Source organism: Dermochelys coriacea, chromosome 9 (genome assembly GCF_009764565.3).
Source record: "Dermochelys coriacea isolate rDerCor1 chromosome 9, rDerCor1.pri.v4, whole genome shotgun sequence".
NCBI lineage: Eukaryota > Metazoa > Chordata > Testudines > Dermochelyidae > Dermochelys > Dermochelys coriacea.
In genome coordinates this window covers 105,000,376-105,016,968 of record NC_050076.1, presented here as the reverse complement: position 1 = coordinate 105,016,968, position 16,593 = coordinate 105,000,376, and the positions used below count along the sequence as shown (strand labels likewise).

Genomic DNA, 16,593 nt, shown 5'->3' with positions numbered 1-16,593 from the left:
TTACATGCCAGTTATGCTAAACACTCGTATGCCCCTTCATGTTTCGGCCACCATTCCAGAGGACGCGCTTCCATGCCGGTGATGCTTGTTAAAAAAAATTATGCGTTTAATTAAAGTTGTGACTGAACTCCTTGGGGGAGAACTGTATGTCTCCTGTTCTGTTTTACCCAAATTCTGCCATATATTTCATGTTATAGCAGTCTCGGATGATGATCCAGCACATCTTGTTTGTTTTAAGAACACTTTCACCACAGATTTGACAAAACGTAAAGAAGGTACCAATGTGAGATTTCTAAAAATAGCTACAGCACTCAACCCAAGATTTAAGAATCTGAAATGCTGTCCAAAATCTGAGAGGAATGAGGTGTGGAGCATGCTTTCAGAAGTCTTAAAAGAGCAACACTCAGATGTGGAAACTACAGAACCTGAACCACCGAAAAAGAAAATCAACCTTCTGCTGGTGGCATCTGATTCAGATGATGAAAATGAACGTGCGTCAGTCCGCTCTGCTTTGGATCATTATCGAGCAGAACCCGTCATCAGCATGGATGCACGTCCCCTGGAATGGTGGTTGAAACATGACAGGACATATTAATCTTTAGCGCATCTGGCACATAAATATTTTGCAATGCCAGCAACTACAGTGCCATGAGAATGCCTGTTCTCACTTTCAGGTGACATTGTAAACAAGAAGAAGGCAGCATTATCTCCTCCAATTTGTAACCAAACTTGTTTGTCTGAGTGATTGGCTGAAGTAGAACTGAGTGGACTTGTAGGCTCTAAAGTTTTACATTGTTTTATTTTTGAGTGCAGTTAAGTATAAAAAAATCTACATTTGTAAGTTCAACTTTCATGATAAAGAGACTGCACTACAGTACTTGTATTAGGTGAACTGAAAAACGGTATTTCTTTTGTTTTTTTACAGTGCAAATATTTATAATAAAAATTAATATAAAGTGAGCACTGTACACTTAGTATTCCGTGTTGTAATTGAAATCAATATATATTAAAATGTGCAAAACACCCAAAAATATTTAAATAAATGGTATTCTATTATTTAGCAGCATGATTAATCATGCAATTGATTTTTTTTAATTACTTGACAGCCAAAAATTGCTCATGTCACGGTAAGAGTCATTAGCACTTATCTGGAAGGACTGGAACTGGGATATTCTGGACCATGTTATACAGCAAAGCTAAGCATGGAGTGTGTGACTTATACTTGATATTAAGACTATGGAAACGGCACCTATGTTGTCATAACCCTATCCCATAGTTTTCTCCTCTTTCTTGAGGAATGAGGAAAATGAGGAAAAGGTTTGCTAGGACACTGTATTCCATTGGCTTTTCTTCCTTGGATTGCTTTCTTTTATTGATGCTTAGTTACCTTCAGATCTGGCCGCTCCTTCATTTTCTTGGGTTTTTTCTCTGGTGGGCCCTTGAGTTTTTCTTTTTCCTGGTTCCGTTTGAGCCGCCTTAGTTGCTCCTGGATCCTGCGCCGCTCCTTCCGCATCTCCTCCCGGTGCTGCTCATCAAAGAGGGCAAATTTTCGTCTGGAACACAGAGATTTTAATCTAGGTCTACAAGTGGCCAAGCATCCTTCTGCCAGCCCAGTTTTTCTGAAACTTGAACACCCACAGTAGGATTCCTTCCAGAAGAGCCAGAGTGGTGGAACAGCAGAGCCTTACTCCCAAACATTCATGAAAAGCACTAGTATTTATTTTTTTAAACACTTCCTCCCATGAACAGGATTTACCTAGTTTCACTGATGGGAGCAGTGATACCTACACAAGTCAGCATGCAGAGGGTGGATGGGCAGTAGAACAAGATCTTTCCCAATGCAGCAATTGTGACACATCAGCAACACTCCCAGGCCAGGCCTGGCCAGTCCTGGAGTGAAGAAGACACTTGAGATTATGACTGGTTGACCCACATGGCACTGGTCATAGACTATCTGGACAACTCAGTCTCTTTTTTAGATACACTGTAGATTTACTAAACTAGAAGGTATGAAATATCTTTTAAATCCCTATGTTAAAAGAATATTAGGATTACAAAGTCGAGGATTCAGATTGCCCATGCAACCATAATTCAGCCCTCTTTTTATGCAGATGCATTATGATACAGCCTTTAATTACATGATCACATGCCGTTTTTTCCACAGGCCCCTGCCTCATTCAGTGCACAAGATAAATGGTGCTCTCTAAATGGGTAGCTATTAAATATGTTTCATTATCCTTAACGTGCCATGACCTCAAACCTCATTTACCACACACCATCCAAACTCTACACTGGAGTACAGAATTATTAATTTCCTCATGGATTTTTCTACTGTATTCATCATTATAAATTTTCAAGTGCTTCACAAACATTAATTAATTTATTTTCATAACACTCTTCCAAGCTGAGAGGAAGAGATTATCCCGATTTTCCAGATTAGAAACTGAGGCACAAAGAGATTAAGGTCAAAACTGTCAGAAGTGTCCACTAATTTGGGGTGCCCAATCTGAGATGCTTACTGCCTGATTTTTCAGAGTATTTAAAATTTTATATGTTCAAAACACATCAAATTTTATTGCAATTGAGCACACAGAACTTTTGCAAACGAGGCCTCTGGTGTCTCAAATTAAGCATACAAAATGAGGTACTTAGTGCCCACACTGTGAAAAATTTATGGCAGAAGTAGGGATAGAATCCAATTCTCCATGGTGGTATTCCTCTGCCTTAACCATGAGACCATTCTTTCTCTTCCTGCAATCCCCTGCCTCATTCACCATGCACTTCCCAATTTCTGCTATAAGTGAGGTAACTATCCTATGGAGAATGGTCTCATTTACTACATAACCCTGATTCATGCCCTCAGTACAGTCCATCCTGTGCACAAAATAGTATGTGATCACGTAACTAAAGACTATCATAAAGCATATATACAAGGCAGTCAGTTTAAGGTTTCATTAGCAGCCTATGCTTTTAATAAAGCAAACTGAAAAAATCAGAAATTCTATCATGTGGAACCATAATGATTCCCACAATTCTTAGCAGGGCTGAAAACTTTAGATCTACAGCACAGTCCTCTGCCACTTGAGCTAAAAGAGTAACCAGTAGCAGCAATAAGCTATTATCCTCCATGTGGACCAGTCACTAGGTGGGGAGAGACAAAACTTTGCCAGTGGCTTTTATAGCTTTTTGCTAGTCAGGAGAGAAACATCGGGACTCAGAAATTTTGGGGTCTGTTTCAGGTTCTGGTAAGGTTCTGTTCTCTAGTTGTTTCAGACTCTTTCTGCCTATCCCTTTTGCTCCTACCCCCTCTGCAGCTAAAATGAGCAATTGGAGGGGAAATCCTATTCAATCCCTGCAGCACTGGACTAGCGCATGCTAAGTGTAAATAGAATTTTTGGAGAATTTATCTACTAGCTTCTGACAAACCTCTAAAGACATGCAAATAGCATTTTCAGAGGCTTACAACACAGCTGGAATTTCGCTGGTATTTCACAAAGATAGCAAAAAAGGCAGCCCTATGACCTGAGGGCAACCCCTTGCCAACTTTCAAGTTCAAGTTCATGCACCAAAGTATAAAGGTGCTAGAACTTCTCAAAGAAACAGTTACAATAATTTATACTGGCAAAACATTTCGATTTGCTCAAGTGGCTGAACCATCTTTGTTTAAACTTTCCAAAAAATTCAGCCAGAGACAGATATCTAGCATGAAAATTTTCATCCCAAATTATTAAAATTTGGCAGAGTTATAAAGCGACTGAAACAGGGTCTTACAATGGAAAGAGTTAGGCAACCTCAACTATAAGTGTGGCTGTTTGCTTCACCTACAATAATCCAGACATCAGCACTGCTGAGCAAATTAAACCACATTAAAAGACAACACATTTTAAACAGAGGGGAAATAACGTGTATTTGGACAATTGCATTATTGGAGATTTTCACCTCTCTCTCATTAGGTACTGGACAAAGCCAGAGACTGCTCCACAGGCATGAGGAACATACCTCATGCCTGCTGCATGGCAGGAAAAGAGCCATCCCACCTGCAGCCAAAAGAATGCATTCTCAATTCAGTTATACTGGATTCAATATTTTTCAGCAGTAATTCCCCCACAGCTAGGAACTGCATGTGCCAACACTCTACATTACTGATGCCAGAAGGAAATGAAGAGTCTTCTAAGGTCTTACATGAACTCTTCATCCTTGGTGGTCCGTATTCGGCTGTAGGCATCAATGACAGAGGGCTTACGAACTGTCTCACACCGCACATACTCTTTCCCATCCTCATCTCGAAACGTGCGATAGATTTTGAGGCGACGGCCAGTGGCAGAGGAATTGAGACTAGTTACAGAGGCAGTGTCATCATCTTTGTGAGAGCCTGCTGAGGTGCCCGAAGCTGATGCTGAAAAAGAGATTATTTTAATGGTTTCCAAAACAGTTCATGCTCTAGAAATGTCAAATTTTACATTCCCTTTGTCCTGAGAGATCATGAGACACCAATACCAGAGTACAGGGACAGGGACAAACCTGTTTGTTTGAGAATCTATGATACCATCTCTAGAATCTAGGATGCAAGTATAAGGCATGCAGATACCATGGTATGAGCAGAAAGATAAGATGAGAAGTTACAAAGATTTATCTATGCAGGTTCTTTTATTGGCGCTCATCAACGCAGTATCAGCGTCAACAAAGATTTCACATATTAACTGGGAGAAATTAAACCATAGCACCCAAGTGTTATATAAATATCTAGGTCATACACATTTAGCTCCTGTCATTTCTTCCATTGCAATTTCTGCCTAGATAGCTGCACTATGTATCTGCCCTGGATAGGAGGAAGAAAAATCAGAGGAACCCAAGATATAGCAGTAATGCAATCAATTACCGAAAGGCAAGTACAAACAATAGGAGTACTTAATCCTTAAAAGCACATCTCAAAACATGCAATCCATAAGCCTGAAAGAAAGGAAAGCAACTGTGTTAGCCATGCCCACACAACTTCCTGGAAGCAGAGTTCTGGAACAAGTTCTCCTGTAAAGGGGTCTGTAAGGAAGAGTTACTCACTTGTAGTGACTGGAGTTCTTCCAGATGTGTTGTCCCACGTGTAGAACACTTCAGGATTACACATGTGTTCCATTAACCCAGGACTGGAGATTTTTCCCTAGCAGAGTTCATGTGGTCCATGTATGCACTCCATTTCTCATCGTCATCCACACCAGGGGAATAAAGGAGGCTGCCAGACTGCTCCTATCTTAGTTCCTTCTTCACCGCCAGTTCCCCATACAGGGGAAACCAGACAGTGGGAAAAGCGGGTGCGTAGTGCACTACATGTAGAGAAAATATCTCTCAAAGAACTCAAGTCACTGCAAGATGAGTAACCCCTCCTCCTTCTTTGAATGATTGTCCCTATATGTAGTGTACTTCAGAAGATTCCCAAGCAGTGTCTTTGTAAGGAGGCACGTGCCTGGAGTTCTATGACACAAAAGATTCCACAAATGCCCTGCCTGGAGAGGAATCAGAATCAGCTGCTTGCACAAGTCCACAGTGTCTAGTAAAACTCCATATGGAATTCCCAAGACATCACTTTAAAGACATCAGTAAGGGGACCATTTTTTAAGGAAGACTACCGATGCTGCCTGAGGTCTTGTGGAGTGAGTTCTCATGCTGCCCTTCAGGGAGACATTGTGTACCTCATAGCAGAGTTGGATACACCTGAGATCCATTTCAACAGCCTCTGGGAGGAGATGGCCTCTATGTTCCACAAAAGAGACAGAGTCTAGGGGACTTACAAAGTTATTTCAATCTCTGCAAGTAAAAAGCAAGAACCCTGTGCTTGTCTAATGAATGTCACATGACCTTATCTCTGGTAGAATGAGGCTTAGGATAAAACACAGATAGATGGATAGCTTGATTGATGACACCATCTTAAGGATGAACTTAGGATGCAGTCCCATGGATATCTCCTCCTTGCAAAAAAAAAAAAAAACAAACAAACAAACAAAAAAAAAAAACTGTGTAAGGGTCACCAATAAGTACCCTTAGGCTCCCCAATTCTTCTGGCCGACACGATAGCAACCAGAAACACTACCTTCGTAGAAACATATAGTAGAGAGCAGAATTCCAAGCTGACTTAAGGAGGGTTGATAAATAAAACTTAAAATCCCAGGTTGGTACTGGTTTTGCCACTAAAGGGAAAGCTCAAATCATACCCTTCAGGAAGCAGGCAACGATTGAGTGGGGAAAAAGTTAAGTGGCTACCGGAGGATGAAATGTGCTGATGGCCTCCAGGTGTACCCTGAGGGAGCTAAGAGGTAGCCCAATACATCTGGGGTCTTAGACTGTAAAGAGGAAATTCCTTGGCCATTACACCAAAACATAAATCTTCCCACTTCACTTTATAAACCGGGTAGAGTTCTTTCTGCTGCTGTGCAGGATGGCTTGGATATCAGACAAACAGGCCTCCTGTAATGCCAACATCCTCCCAAATACCATGCTCTCAGATAAACCCTGTCTGGGTTGGGATGGCAAATCCATCCTTTGTCCTGGGTTAATAGCTGACATATCAGGAGAAGGTTGAGAAGAGGTTGGGCAAACATGGTTGTCCATATGCTCAGGGTTTAGCTGATTGCCATATTTGGGGTCGGGAAGGAATTTTCCTCCAGGGCAGATTGGAGAGGCCCTGGAGGTTTTTCGCCTTCCTCTGTAGCATGGGGCATGGTTGACTTGAGGGAGGCTTCTCTGCTCCTTGAAGTCTTTGAACCATGATTTAAGGACTTCAATAGCTCAGACATGGGTGAGGTTTTTCATAGGAGTGGGTGGGTGAGATTCTGTGGCCTGCACTGTGCAGGAGGTCAGACTAGATGATCAGAATGGTCCCTTCTGACCTTAGTATCTATGAATCCTTGGTTGTGGAAGCATCAGGTAACAGAATCATCAGGCCCAACCCAGTGCTATACAAATGACTTGCACCTTGTCCTGCCTGATGTTCCTCAACATTCAAGGTAAGAGAGAAATTGGAAGGAATGCTCCCAAACACTGTATCAGAAATGCGTCACCCAGAGATCCTCTAAAGCAAAATTCCTCACCCTTGTTGTTAACTTGGCATGCAAAGAGGTCTGTGGATGGGAGGCTGCACACCTGAACCACCACCTGGAGTAGGAGGTTGTGTAATTCCCACTCAAGTTCTGTGGAGAAATATCTGTTCAAAGAATCTGCTTGGGTGTTGTGGATCCCTGGTGGATGGACAGCGGATAGGGTTATTTGCACGGGAATGCGCCTGCTCCAAAGGGCAATGGCTTCCACATACAGCTTTGAAGTGCATGCTCCTCCCTGCTTGTTAATATAATAGATAGTTGTCAGGCTGTACACCACCACCTGGATTGACTGGCTGTGGATGCAAGGGTGGAATTGTTTGCAAGCTACTCTGACTGCTCTTAGCTCCAACACATTGATATAAAGCAAACTCCTGAGGGGACCACATCCCTGGGGAAACCTGTTCCTCCATGTGAGCTCCCCAAACTAAGAGGGACATGTCTGTTGTCATAGTTTTTGTTGGAAATGGGGAGTTGATTGGAACCCACACACATACCGTCCGCCTGTCTTCTGATCAAGTAAATGAGGTTAAGACCATCTGGGGAACCATGACAAGTAAGTTGAGACTCTGTTTGCCAGAAGCTTAGATGGTCCACAATCAGGCTTGTAGACATCTGAGGTTAAGTCTCGTGAATGGTATCACATAAGTACTCGCAGCCACACGACCCAACAGTGCCAGATAGGATCATATGGACATTCTGGGGCTCAGACAAATTTGTAGTATGAGCCCAGTGTTGGAGAGGAAGCAATCACCTGTAAATATGCCCTGGCTGTAACAGCATCTAGACTCTCTCAGAATAAATTCTATTCACTGAGAGGATTCTAGGGTGGATTTCTCCAGGTTCACCCTGAGCCCCAGTCTCTTGAAAAGATGTAGAAGTATGCTGGTTGCTCCTTGTGTTTCCTGATACTATCGTCCCTTCAGGAACCAACCATCTCAGTAGAAGTAAACTGTTACCCACTGCTGACGACAGTGAACTGCTACCACCAACAGTACCTTGGTAGACACTCTAGGTGCCACTGAGAGCCCAAAAGGGAAGAACTCTGTACTGCTAGTGCTATTGACCAGCCACAAATCTCAGGAATATCTTGGGTGCTGGATGAGCATCTATCTGAAAGCAGGCATCTTTGAGATCGAGGGCTGTGAACCAATTCTCTGGATCTAGAGACAGATCAATGGATGACATGGTCACCATTCTGAATTTTAGGTGGCAGGTGAAAGTGTCCCTGAGGTTCCTGCAATAGGTCTTCCAACCCCGTCTTCTTGGGGACAAGGAAGTCCCTCAAGAAAAATTCTTTTCCCCTTGCTGTTGGGAGGTACTAACTGTATTGCTCCCAGGGTGAGAAGTGACTACCTCCTGCAGAAGAATGTTCTCATGAGAGGGGTCCACCAAGGACGATGGATAAGGGGGTTGGAAAGGGAAGAGAATTGGATGAGACACCATCAGTCCATTGTGATTTCTGTCCAGGAAGATATCCAATGTGAAAGTCAGCCTCCAAAAAGGAAGCTGAAAGACAAGACGGGTTGTGCAAATCCAGAGGAACAGTTGGTGAGCAGCTCGTGACAGTCCTGGGCTGAAAGCTGGTGGGGAATGCATATTGCCATCGAAGGGGTTTTTTTATTTTGTGGAAATGTAATTTGGTAAAGCAGAAAATTCAGAAAGCACTCAAACTGTTTTTGAAATTAAAATATTCACACAAATGCTTGCTGGGTGGAAAAGGAGAATTAAGGGATGTGACCTTTCAAACCCCTGCATTCACACCCTACACACCACTGTAATAATCTTCGTACAAAATATGGCTCACGAGGTATCATTTGAAAACTAGTAACTCACTGGTCAATACCACCAAGGTGATATGTGCACCGTCACATTCTATGTAAAGTTAGGAACAGGAGATTAAAATTAAGACTGAAATGTGTTTACCAGACAAGTCTGGGGAGGGGGTAAGCCTGTTTCTCAAAGACAAAGGACAAGCCGACACCTCTTACCAGGTGTCATCAAAGTTGACTGGCCATCACTTTGGGGAGGTTTAGGTTGGATATTAGGAAAAACTTTTTCACTAGGAGGGTAGTGAAGCACTGGAATGCGTTATCTAGGGAGGTGGTAGAATCTCCTTTCTTTGAAGTTTTTAAGATCAGGCTTGACAAAACCCTGGTGGGGATGATTTAGTTGGGGTTTGGTCCTGCTTTGAGCAGGGGGCTGGACTAGATGACCTCCTGAGGTCCCTTCCAACCCTGATATTCTATGATTTTATGATCACCAGTCATGTGGCCATTATTTGGCAATAATGGGGGACAGGAACAGATTGATCTGTGTTTTAGCAAACAGCATGGAACCTCTTTCACCACGAGACTCCAGGTCTCCATCCTCACGGTGGGAAGGAACTTTACCTAGGGGAAACCCTCAGGAAAACACATTTCAAAGGGGGACCAGACTACACAAGTGAGATGCAAATACACCCCAGATATTTGCTTGCTCTTGCTCTCTCTCACCTAAGACAAGAAAGAAATCAAGCTACGGACTTTGAGAGGGGTTCTGACCGGAGAATTTGGTCAGGCCTGTTGCTTGGAACATGTGGTAAGGATTTTACCTCTAATGAAGTCTAGCTTGTTAAGTTCTAGCTACTAGAAGAAGTAGTTACTCACCTTGTACAGCAACGATGATTCTTCGAGACGTGTGCCCCCATGGGTGCTCCACTCTCGATGTACTTGTGTCCCTTCGTTGCTGATCGGAGAACTTTGGTAGCAGTGTCTGTTAGGCCTGCACTTGCGCCACCCCTCCTCATGCCCTGCCATGAGGCTAGTCGGCGCATGCGGGCTAACCCCCCTCAGTTCCTTCCCTACTGCAGGGTCATTGGCAAGAACCCTGAAGTAGAAGGGAAGAGGGTGGGATGTGGAGCACCCATAGGGACACACATCTCGATGAACCATTGTTACTGCAGAAGATGAGTAACAATTTCTTCTTTGAGTAGCGTTTCTATGGGTGCTCCACCATAGGTGACTCCCAAGCTGTATCCCTATTAGCAGTTTGGGACTTCAGAGTCGGGTCAGTTACAGATGACAGTACTGTGGAGTCGAAGAGGGCACTGGAGGCGGACTCCCCAGTGATCACATAGTGTTCTGCAAAGTCAGTCTGCATAGTGGACTGACACCCATGTCTCTGCTCTACAGATTTCTGACAGAGACAGTCTTGAAGAAGGCAATGGATGAGGAGCTCAACCTCATGGAGTGCCTGCAAATAGTATCTGGAGGGTACTCGTAATCAGTATTACGAACATGATAACATTGTCTGATGCAGTTTGAGATCCATTTGGAGAGTCTCTGGGCCAATATAGCTGAGCCCATCTCCTCAATGGTGAGGAAAAGCCTACAAGACTTCCTGAAAGCCTTCATCCTATTCAGATAGTTGGCTAGGGCTCTCCTGACATCTAGCGTGTGTAATATAGCCTCCCTGTTGTCTCGGTGAGGCTTAGGTTGGAAGGTGAATTAATTGGTTCATGTGAAACGGGGATGAATTTTGAGTAAGGTCTGAGCATAATCTTGTTCCAAAAGAATACTATGTAGGGGGATGCGCCATCAGAGCCGCTAGTTCCCGTATTCTCCTAGCCAAAGTGATTGCTATCAGGAAGGCCATTTTCATGGAGAGGTATGTAAGCTAACAGGTGGCCATGGGTTCAAAGGGAGGCCTGGTCAGTCCTTTCAATACTAGTTTAGGTCCCATGCAGGAGTAGGACATTGAGGTTGCAGGTAGAGGTTTACTATAACCTTCAGAAACCTTTCAGGGGTCAGGTGTGATAGCATTGAGTATCCCTATACTGGTTGGTGGAAGGCTGCTATAGCTGCTAGGTGGACTCAGAGAGCTTAGAGATAGTCCCAATCTTTTTAAGGTCAGTCCACAGTCCAAGATATATGGAAGAGTCACAGATGTTGAGGAGATTTGTTGTACACCAAATCCGAAACTTGGACCATTTCTGCAGGGAAGTACATCATGTCAAGGACTTTCTACTGTATAATACCTCTTGCACCTCCTTCAAACAGGAGCTTTCTGCATGTTGCAATCAAGAAGGAGCCATGCCTTGAGGCAGAGAATCCCCAGGTTGGGATGTAGGGTACATCCTCTGTTCTGCGAGAACAGTATGGAGTGACTGGGAGAGGGATTGGTGGGCATATTGTGAGCTGTGACAGGTAAGGGTACGAGATCTGTCTCAGCCAAGTAGAAGCGATCAGTAGGACGTGTGCTCCGTCTGTGTTTATTTTCAGCTGGACTTTAGACAGTAGGGATAAAGAAACAAAGGCATAGAGAAGGTCCCTGTCCCAGGGGAGGAGGAAAGCATTGCCCAGGGAGCGTTGTCCTATCTCTGCTCCGGAGCAGTAGCATTGACGTTTCTTGTTCAGGTAAGTCGTGAACAGGTCTATAGTTGGTGTCCCCCATTGTCTGAATAGATTGTGAAGTACTACTGGGTGTAGCTCCCACTCATGGTCGTGTGGGAATCTGCGACTGAGACTGTCCACTATTGAGTTTTGTGTGCCCGGGAGGTAGGCTGCTGCCAGTGAGACATCATGGGAGATAAAACTGTTACCTACCTCTCATAACTGTTGTTCTTCGAGATGTGTTGCTCATGTCTATTCCAATAGGTGTGCATGCACCATGTGCATGGTCGTCAGAAGGTTTTTCCCCTAGCGATACCCGTCGGGCCGGTTGTGGAGACCCCTGGAGTGGCGCCTTTATGGTGGTATATATAGGTCCCTGCTGACCCGCCGCCTGCTCAGTTCCTTCTTGCCAGAATACTCTGACAGAGGGGAGGCGGGCAGGATTTGAAATGGACATGAGCAACATCTCGAAGAACAGTTACGAGAGGTAGGTAACTGTTTTTTCTTTGAGTGATTGCTCATGTGCATTCCAATAGGTGACTTCCAAGCAGTTTGCCTAGGGAAGGGGTCAAAGATCACCTGGTTGCCGAGTGTAGAACTGCCCTGCCAAAGGCTGCATCATCCCTCATCTGCTGGGTAATGGCACAGTGTGACGTGAAGGTGTGGATGGAAGACCACACTGCTACCTTGCATATGTCCTGGATAGGGACCTGCGCAAGGAATGCTGCAGACGACGCCTACACTCTCGTGGAGTGTGCCGTAAGCGGAGGGACTGGAATTTTTGCCAGGTTGTAGCAAGTCCTGATACAGGACATGATCCATGATGAAATGCGCTGGGATGAGATCGGGAGCCCCTTCATCCTTTCTGTGATTGCAATAAACAGCTGCGGTGACTTACAAAATGGCTTTGTGTACTCAATGTAGAATGCTAGGACACACCTAATGTCCAGGAAATGGAACATGCATTCTGTTACTGGCATGGGGCTTAGGGAAGAACACAGGTAAAAATACATCTTAGTTCACATGAAACTGGGAGACTACCTTTGGCAGAAACGCAGGGTGAAGGCGTAGCTGTACATTGTCTTTATAAAAGAGCGTATAGGGTGGTTTGTAAGTCAGCGCTCTGAGCTCGGATACCCTTCTGGCTGAGGTTATGGCCACCAGAAAGGCCACCCTCCAGGAAAAGTAGGACAGAGGTCAGGTTGCCATGGGCTCAAAATGGGGCCTTGTGAGCGTGGACAGGACCAGGTTGAGGTCCCACTGTGGAACGACTGTCATACCTGGGGATAAAGTCTGTCCAAGCCCTTGAGAAAGCAGCCCACCATGGGATTACCGAAGACTGACTCACCCACTGTCCCCAGGTGAAAGGCCGAAATGGCAGCCAGGTGTACCCTGAGAAAGGATATTGCCAACCCCTGCTGCTTGAGGTATAACAGGTAGTCCAAAAAAAGGGGAATTGGCATTAGCTGCAGTTCGGTTCCCCTCTGCAGAGACCAGAGGGAAAACATTTTCACTTTGCCAGGTACGTGGCACAAGTGGAGGGTTTCCTACTTCCCAGCAGGACCTCCCTCACCTGGTCCGAACACTGAAGCTCAAGAGGGTTCAGCGACGGCAATTCCAAACCATGAGGTGGAGGGACTCCAGATTGGGGTGTTGAAGATAGCCGTGGTCCTGTGTGATGAGGGTCGGGCACACAGGAAGCGCTACTGGTCTGTCCACTGAGAGGTTCAACAACAAGATAAACCAGTGCGGGCGGGGCCACGCTGGTACTATGAGGATCAAGGAAGTCTGTCTCGGTGAACCTTGAGGAGGACTCTGTGTATGAGAGGGAAGGGCAGGAACGTGTACAGAGGTTGACTCGTCCATGAAAGGTGTCTGCGATGGAGCCTGGGCTGTGGTTCAGGAAAAAGCAGAACCGCTGGCACTTCCTGTTGCTCCGCATCGCGAACAGGTCTATGTGGGGAGAGCCCAGTCTCTGGAAAATCGAGTGCGCGATGTCAGGCCTCAGAGAACATTGGTGACCATGGAACGAGTGGCTGAGGTGATCAGCTAGCTCGTTTTGCATTCCCAGAAGGTGCGACGCCTCTAGGTGTATCAAGTGGGAGATATAAAAATCCCACAGCTCGAAGGCTTCCTGGAACATGGAAGAGGAGCGAGCACCATAGTTTGTTTATCTAGAACATTGCTGCAGTGTTGTCTGTCAGCACCGACACACATGCACCCTGCAGGCGGGCCTGGAATGCTTGGCATGCCAGACAAACCACCCTCAGCTCCCTTATGTTGATGTGCAGCGATAGTTCTGTGTGGGACCATAGACCTTGGGTTCTGGTATTGCCCAGATGAATTCCCCAACCGACCGCCAATACGTCCGAGACTAGGGATAGCGTAGGTTGGGGTTTGGCAAAGGGTACTCCCGCACAGACCACTTGTGGCTGCAGCCACCAGTGAAGAGACTCGAGAATGCGAGGGAGGAGGGTAACTATTGTGTACATTGGGTCCCTGCCTGACCTGTGCACCCGTGCCAACCACGCCTGGAGATGATGGTGCCAGGTCTTGAAGTCCAGACCATGAGTGTCCCATCGGAGGACGCACCCTGCTGGAATCCCCTCACAGCTTCTTGATGGGGGAACAACCCGTCCACCCTCTTTTTCTTATGCGGCACTGGGGACCGTGAGCAGTGCCACCTGGTAGCACTGGCCTTATGAGTCGGGGAGCGGCATTGGTGCTCCTTGGAGGAGTCCTTCCTTGGTGCAGGGACATCCCACACCAAGGCTGGGGCACTGTGCACTGATGATGTCGGTGCCGCTTCCAGTGCCGGCTGTGGGCGGAGGGCCGACTCCATCACGAGGAGCTTCAAACGATAGTCCCACTCTTTCTTAGTCCTGGGTCTAAAGCTCCTGTAAACTGGGCACTTATCTGTCTGATGGCCCTCTCCTAAACACTTGAGACAGGCAGTGTGCGGATCGCCTATGGGCATTAGGTTTCACACACCTCTCACACGCCTTAAACCCCTGCGATCAAGGCATGCCCTAGTGCCTGGGGAAACTAGGGCAGGGGGAAAGTTGAACTTATTGGGGGGGCTATCTACAAACTAGTATATAACGAACTAGCAGCTATGTGAAACAAATAAAAGCGAATGCAAGAGACTGAGCTGCTCCAACGACTGTCACTGGCGGCAAGAAGGAACTGAGCAGGCAGCGGGTTAGCAGGGACCTACATACACCACCATAAAGGCGCCACTCCAGGGGTCTCCACAGTCAACCCAACGGGTACCACTAAGGTAAAAACCTTCTGACGATCATGCACGCGGCGCACGCACACACACCTATTGGAATACACATGAGCAATCACTCAAAGAAGAAACACCAATTCCATAGTCTCATCACCTCCGCACAGAGGGAGGATGACCTGGCTGCCCCTTGTCAATTTATGTAGTACATACAGGCTATGTTGTCTGTTAGTACTCTCGTGTGTGATCCTTTAAATCAGCAGGAGAAAGTGGGTGCAGGCCTTCCTGACCGCCCTTAGTTCAAGGAGGTTGATGTGAAGGGATATCTCTATGGATGACCACTTGCCTTGTGTTGTAAGGTCATTTAGATGTGCAACTCCACCCTATGAGTGATGTGTCAATGATGAGAAGCAATGATGGGGGATTTTGGGAGAAGGGGATCCCTTTGCAAACGTTGGCTGGTCTTTCCACCAGTCTAAGCAGTTCTTGATCCTGGTGGGTAGTGATAGGGGTTTGTCCAGTCTGTCCCTGTTTGGTCTGTAAACTGAGCTGAACCACATCTGGAGGCACTGCATGTGAAGCTTGGCATGTGGTATTATCACTGTGCTCGCTGCCATATGCCCCAAGAGCGGGAGGCAGTGTTTGGCTGATATTTGCAAGCTGCTTTGTATGGTCTCTGAGTGTGGCCAGCTGTGTTTAGGTAGGAGAGCTCTGGCCTGTAATGAGTCACGGTTAGCACCTATGAATTCCAGATGTTGCACTAGAATGAGCGTTGACTCTCAGGCATTGATCTGTAGGCCCAGTTCTGTGAACAAGTGCACTGCAGCTTTAGTGACCTCCATTTAGCCTCTTGGAGAGATCAGGCTTTTAGGAGAAAATTGTCCAGATATGGATAAATCATGATCCCTTGGAAGCATAAGTGTGATGCTACTACAGAGGGAACCTTGGAAAATACTCTTGGGACGATGATAGCCCAAAGAGGAGTACCCTGTACTGGTAGTGGTCATGTCCTAGCGTGAATCTGAGAAATCATCTGAGTTGGTAGGATTGAGATATGAGAGTAGGCATCCTGAAGGTCGAAGGCCGAAAATCAGTCTCCCTGTTCCAACACTGGAATTGCTACAGTAACCATTTTGAATTTTTTAGCCCCTCTCCCTGCCCTGACTCATGTGAGACAGGACCTGGGGATTCAAGAGGGGGTCTGAGCCGCTCTGCCCCCCCAGGTGAGCCAGGATCTGGGGGGCCCTCTTCTCTCTGAAGGAATCTGAGCTCCTCTCCCTGCCCCACCAAGAAAACACTGCTGAGATTGGGAGCTTGTCCACACTTACAATGCTGCAGCAGCACAGCTCTAGCACTTCAGTGAAGACACTACCTACGCAGATGGTAGGGCTTCTCCCATCAGCACAGGTATTCCACCTCCTCAAGAGGCAGTAGCTAGCACTGTCTATACAGGCAGTTAGGTCAGTTTAATTGCGTAGCTCAGGGGTGTGGATTTTTCACACCCTTAACGATGTAGTTATACCAACCTAATTTCCTAGTGTACACTAGGCCTGAAGTGAGAGGAGAAGAGGACAAGCATGTCTGATGCATACTAGGCATTCAATCATTTGGGATAGGGACATGGGAACATCCCCAGAGATGAATGGAGCAGTTCACCTGTTTCAGAGAACAGGTCTACACCACAGACCTATAGTGGTGTAACTAAGTCACTCAGGGGTGTGAAACATCTAACCTAATCTCCAGTGTAGACAGCGCTATGTCAACAGGATAGCATCTCCCATCGACATAGCTACTGCCTCTCAGGGAGGTAGATTAACTAAGACAACAAAAGAGCTTCTTCTGTCGGCGCAGGAGCGTCTTCACATAAGCACTACAGCAGTGCAGCTGCACCAATGCAGCATTTTAA

At 46.0% G+C, this 16,593-nt stretch overlaps 1 protein-coding gene across 6 annotated transcripts in view; it reads right to left on the bottom strand.

Moving 5' to 3' along the window:
* TAF1 (TATA-box binding protein associated factor 1) overlaps positions 1–16,593 on the bottom strand; it is a 150,468-nt gene that overhangs the window by 55,821 nt on the left and 78,054 nt on the right. For all 6 annotated transcript variants that reach the window (XM_038416405.2, XM_038416408.2, XM_043491528.1 and 3 more), the window contains 2 exons: positions 4,183–4,396; positions 1,388–1,553 (listed from right to left, as the gene is read on the bottom strand). In XM_038416405.2, the coding sequence (XP_038272333.1) occupies positions 1,388–1,553; positions 4,183–4,396 (380 nt within the window). The remainder of the gene's footprint in view (positions 1–1,387; positions 1,554–4,182; positions 4,397–16,593) is intronic.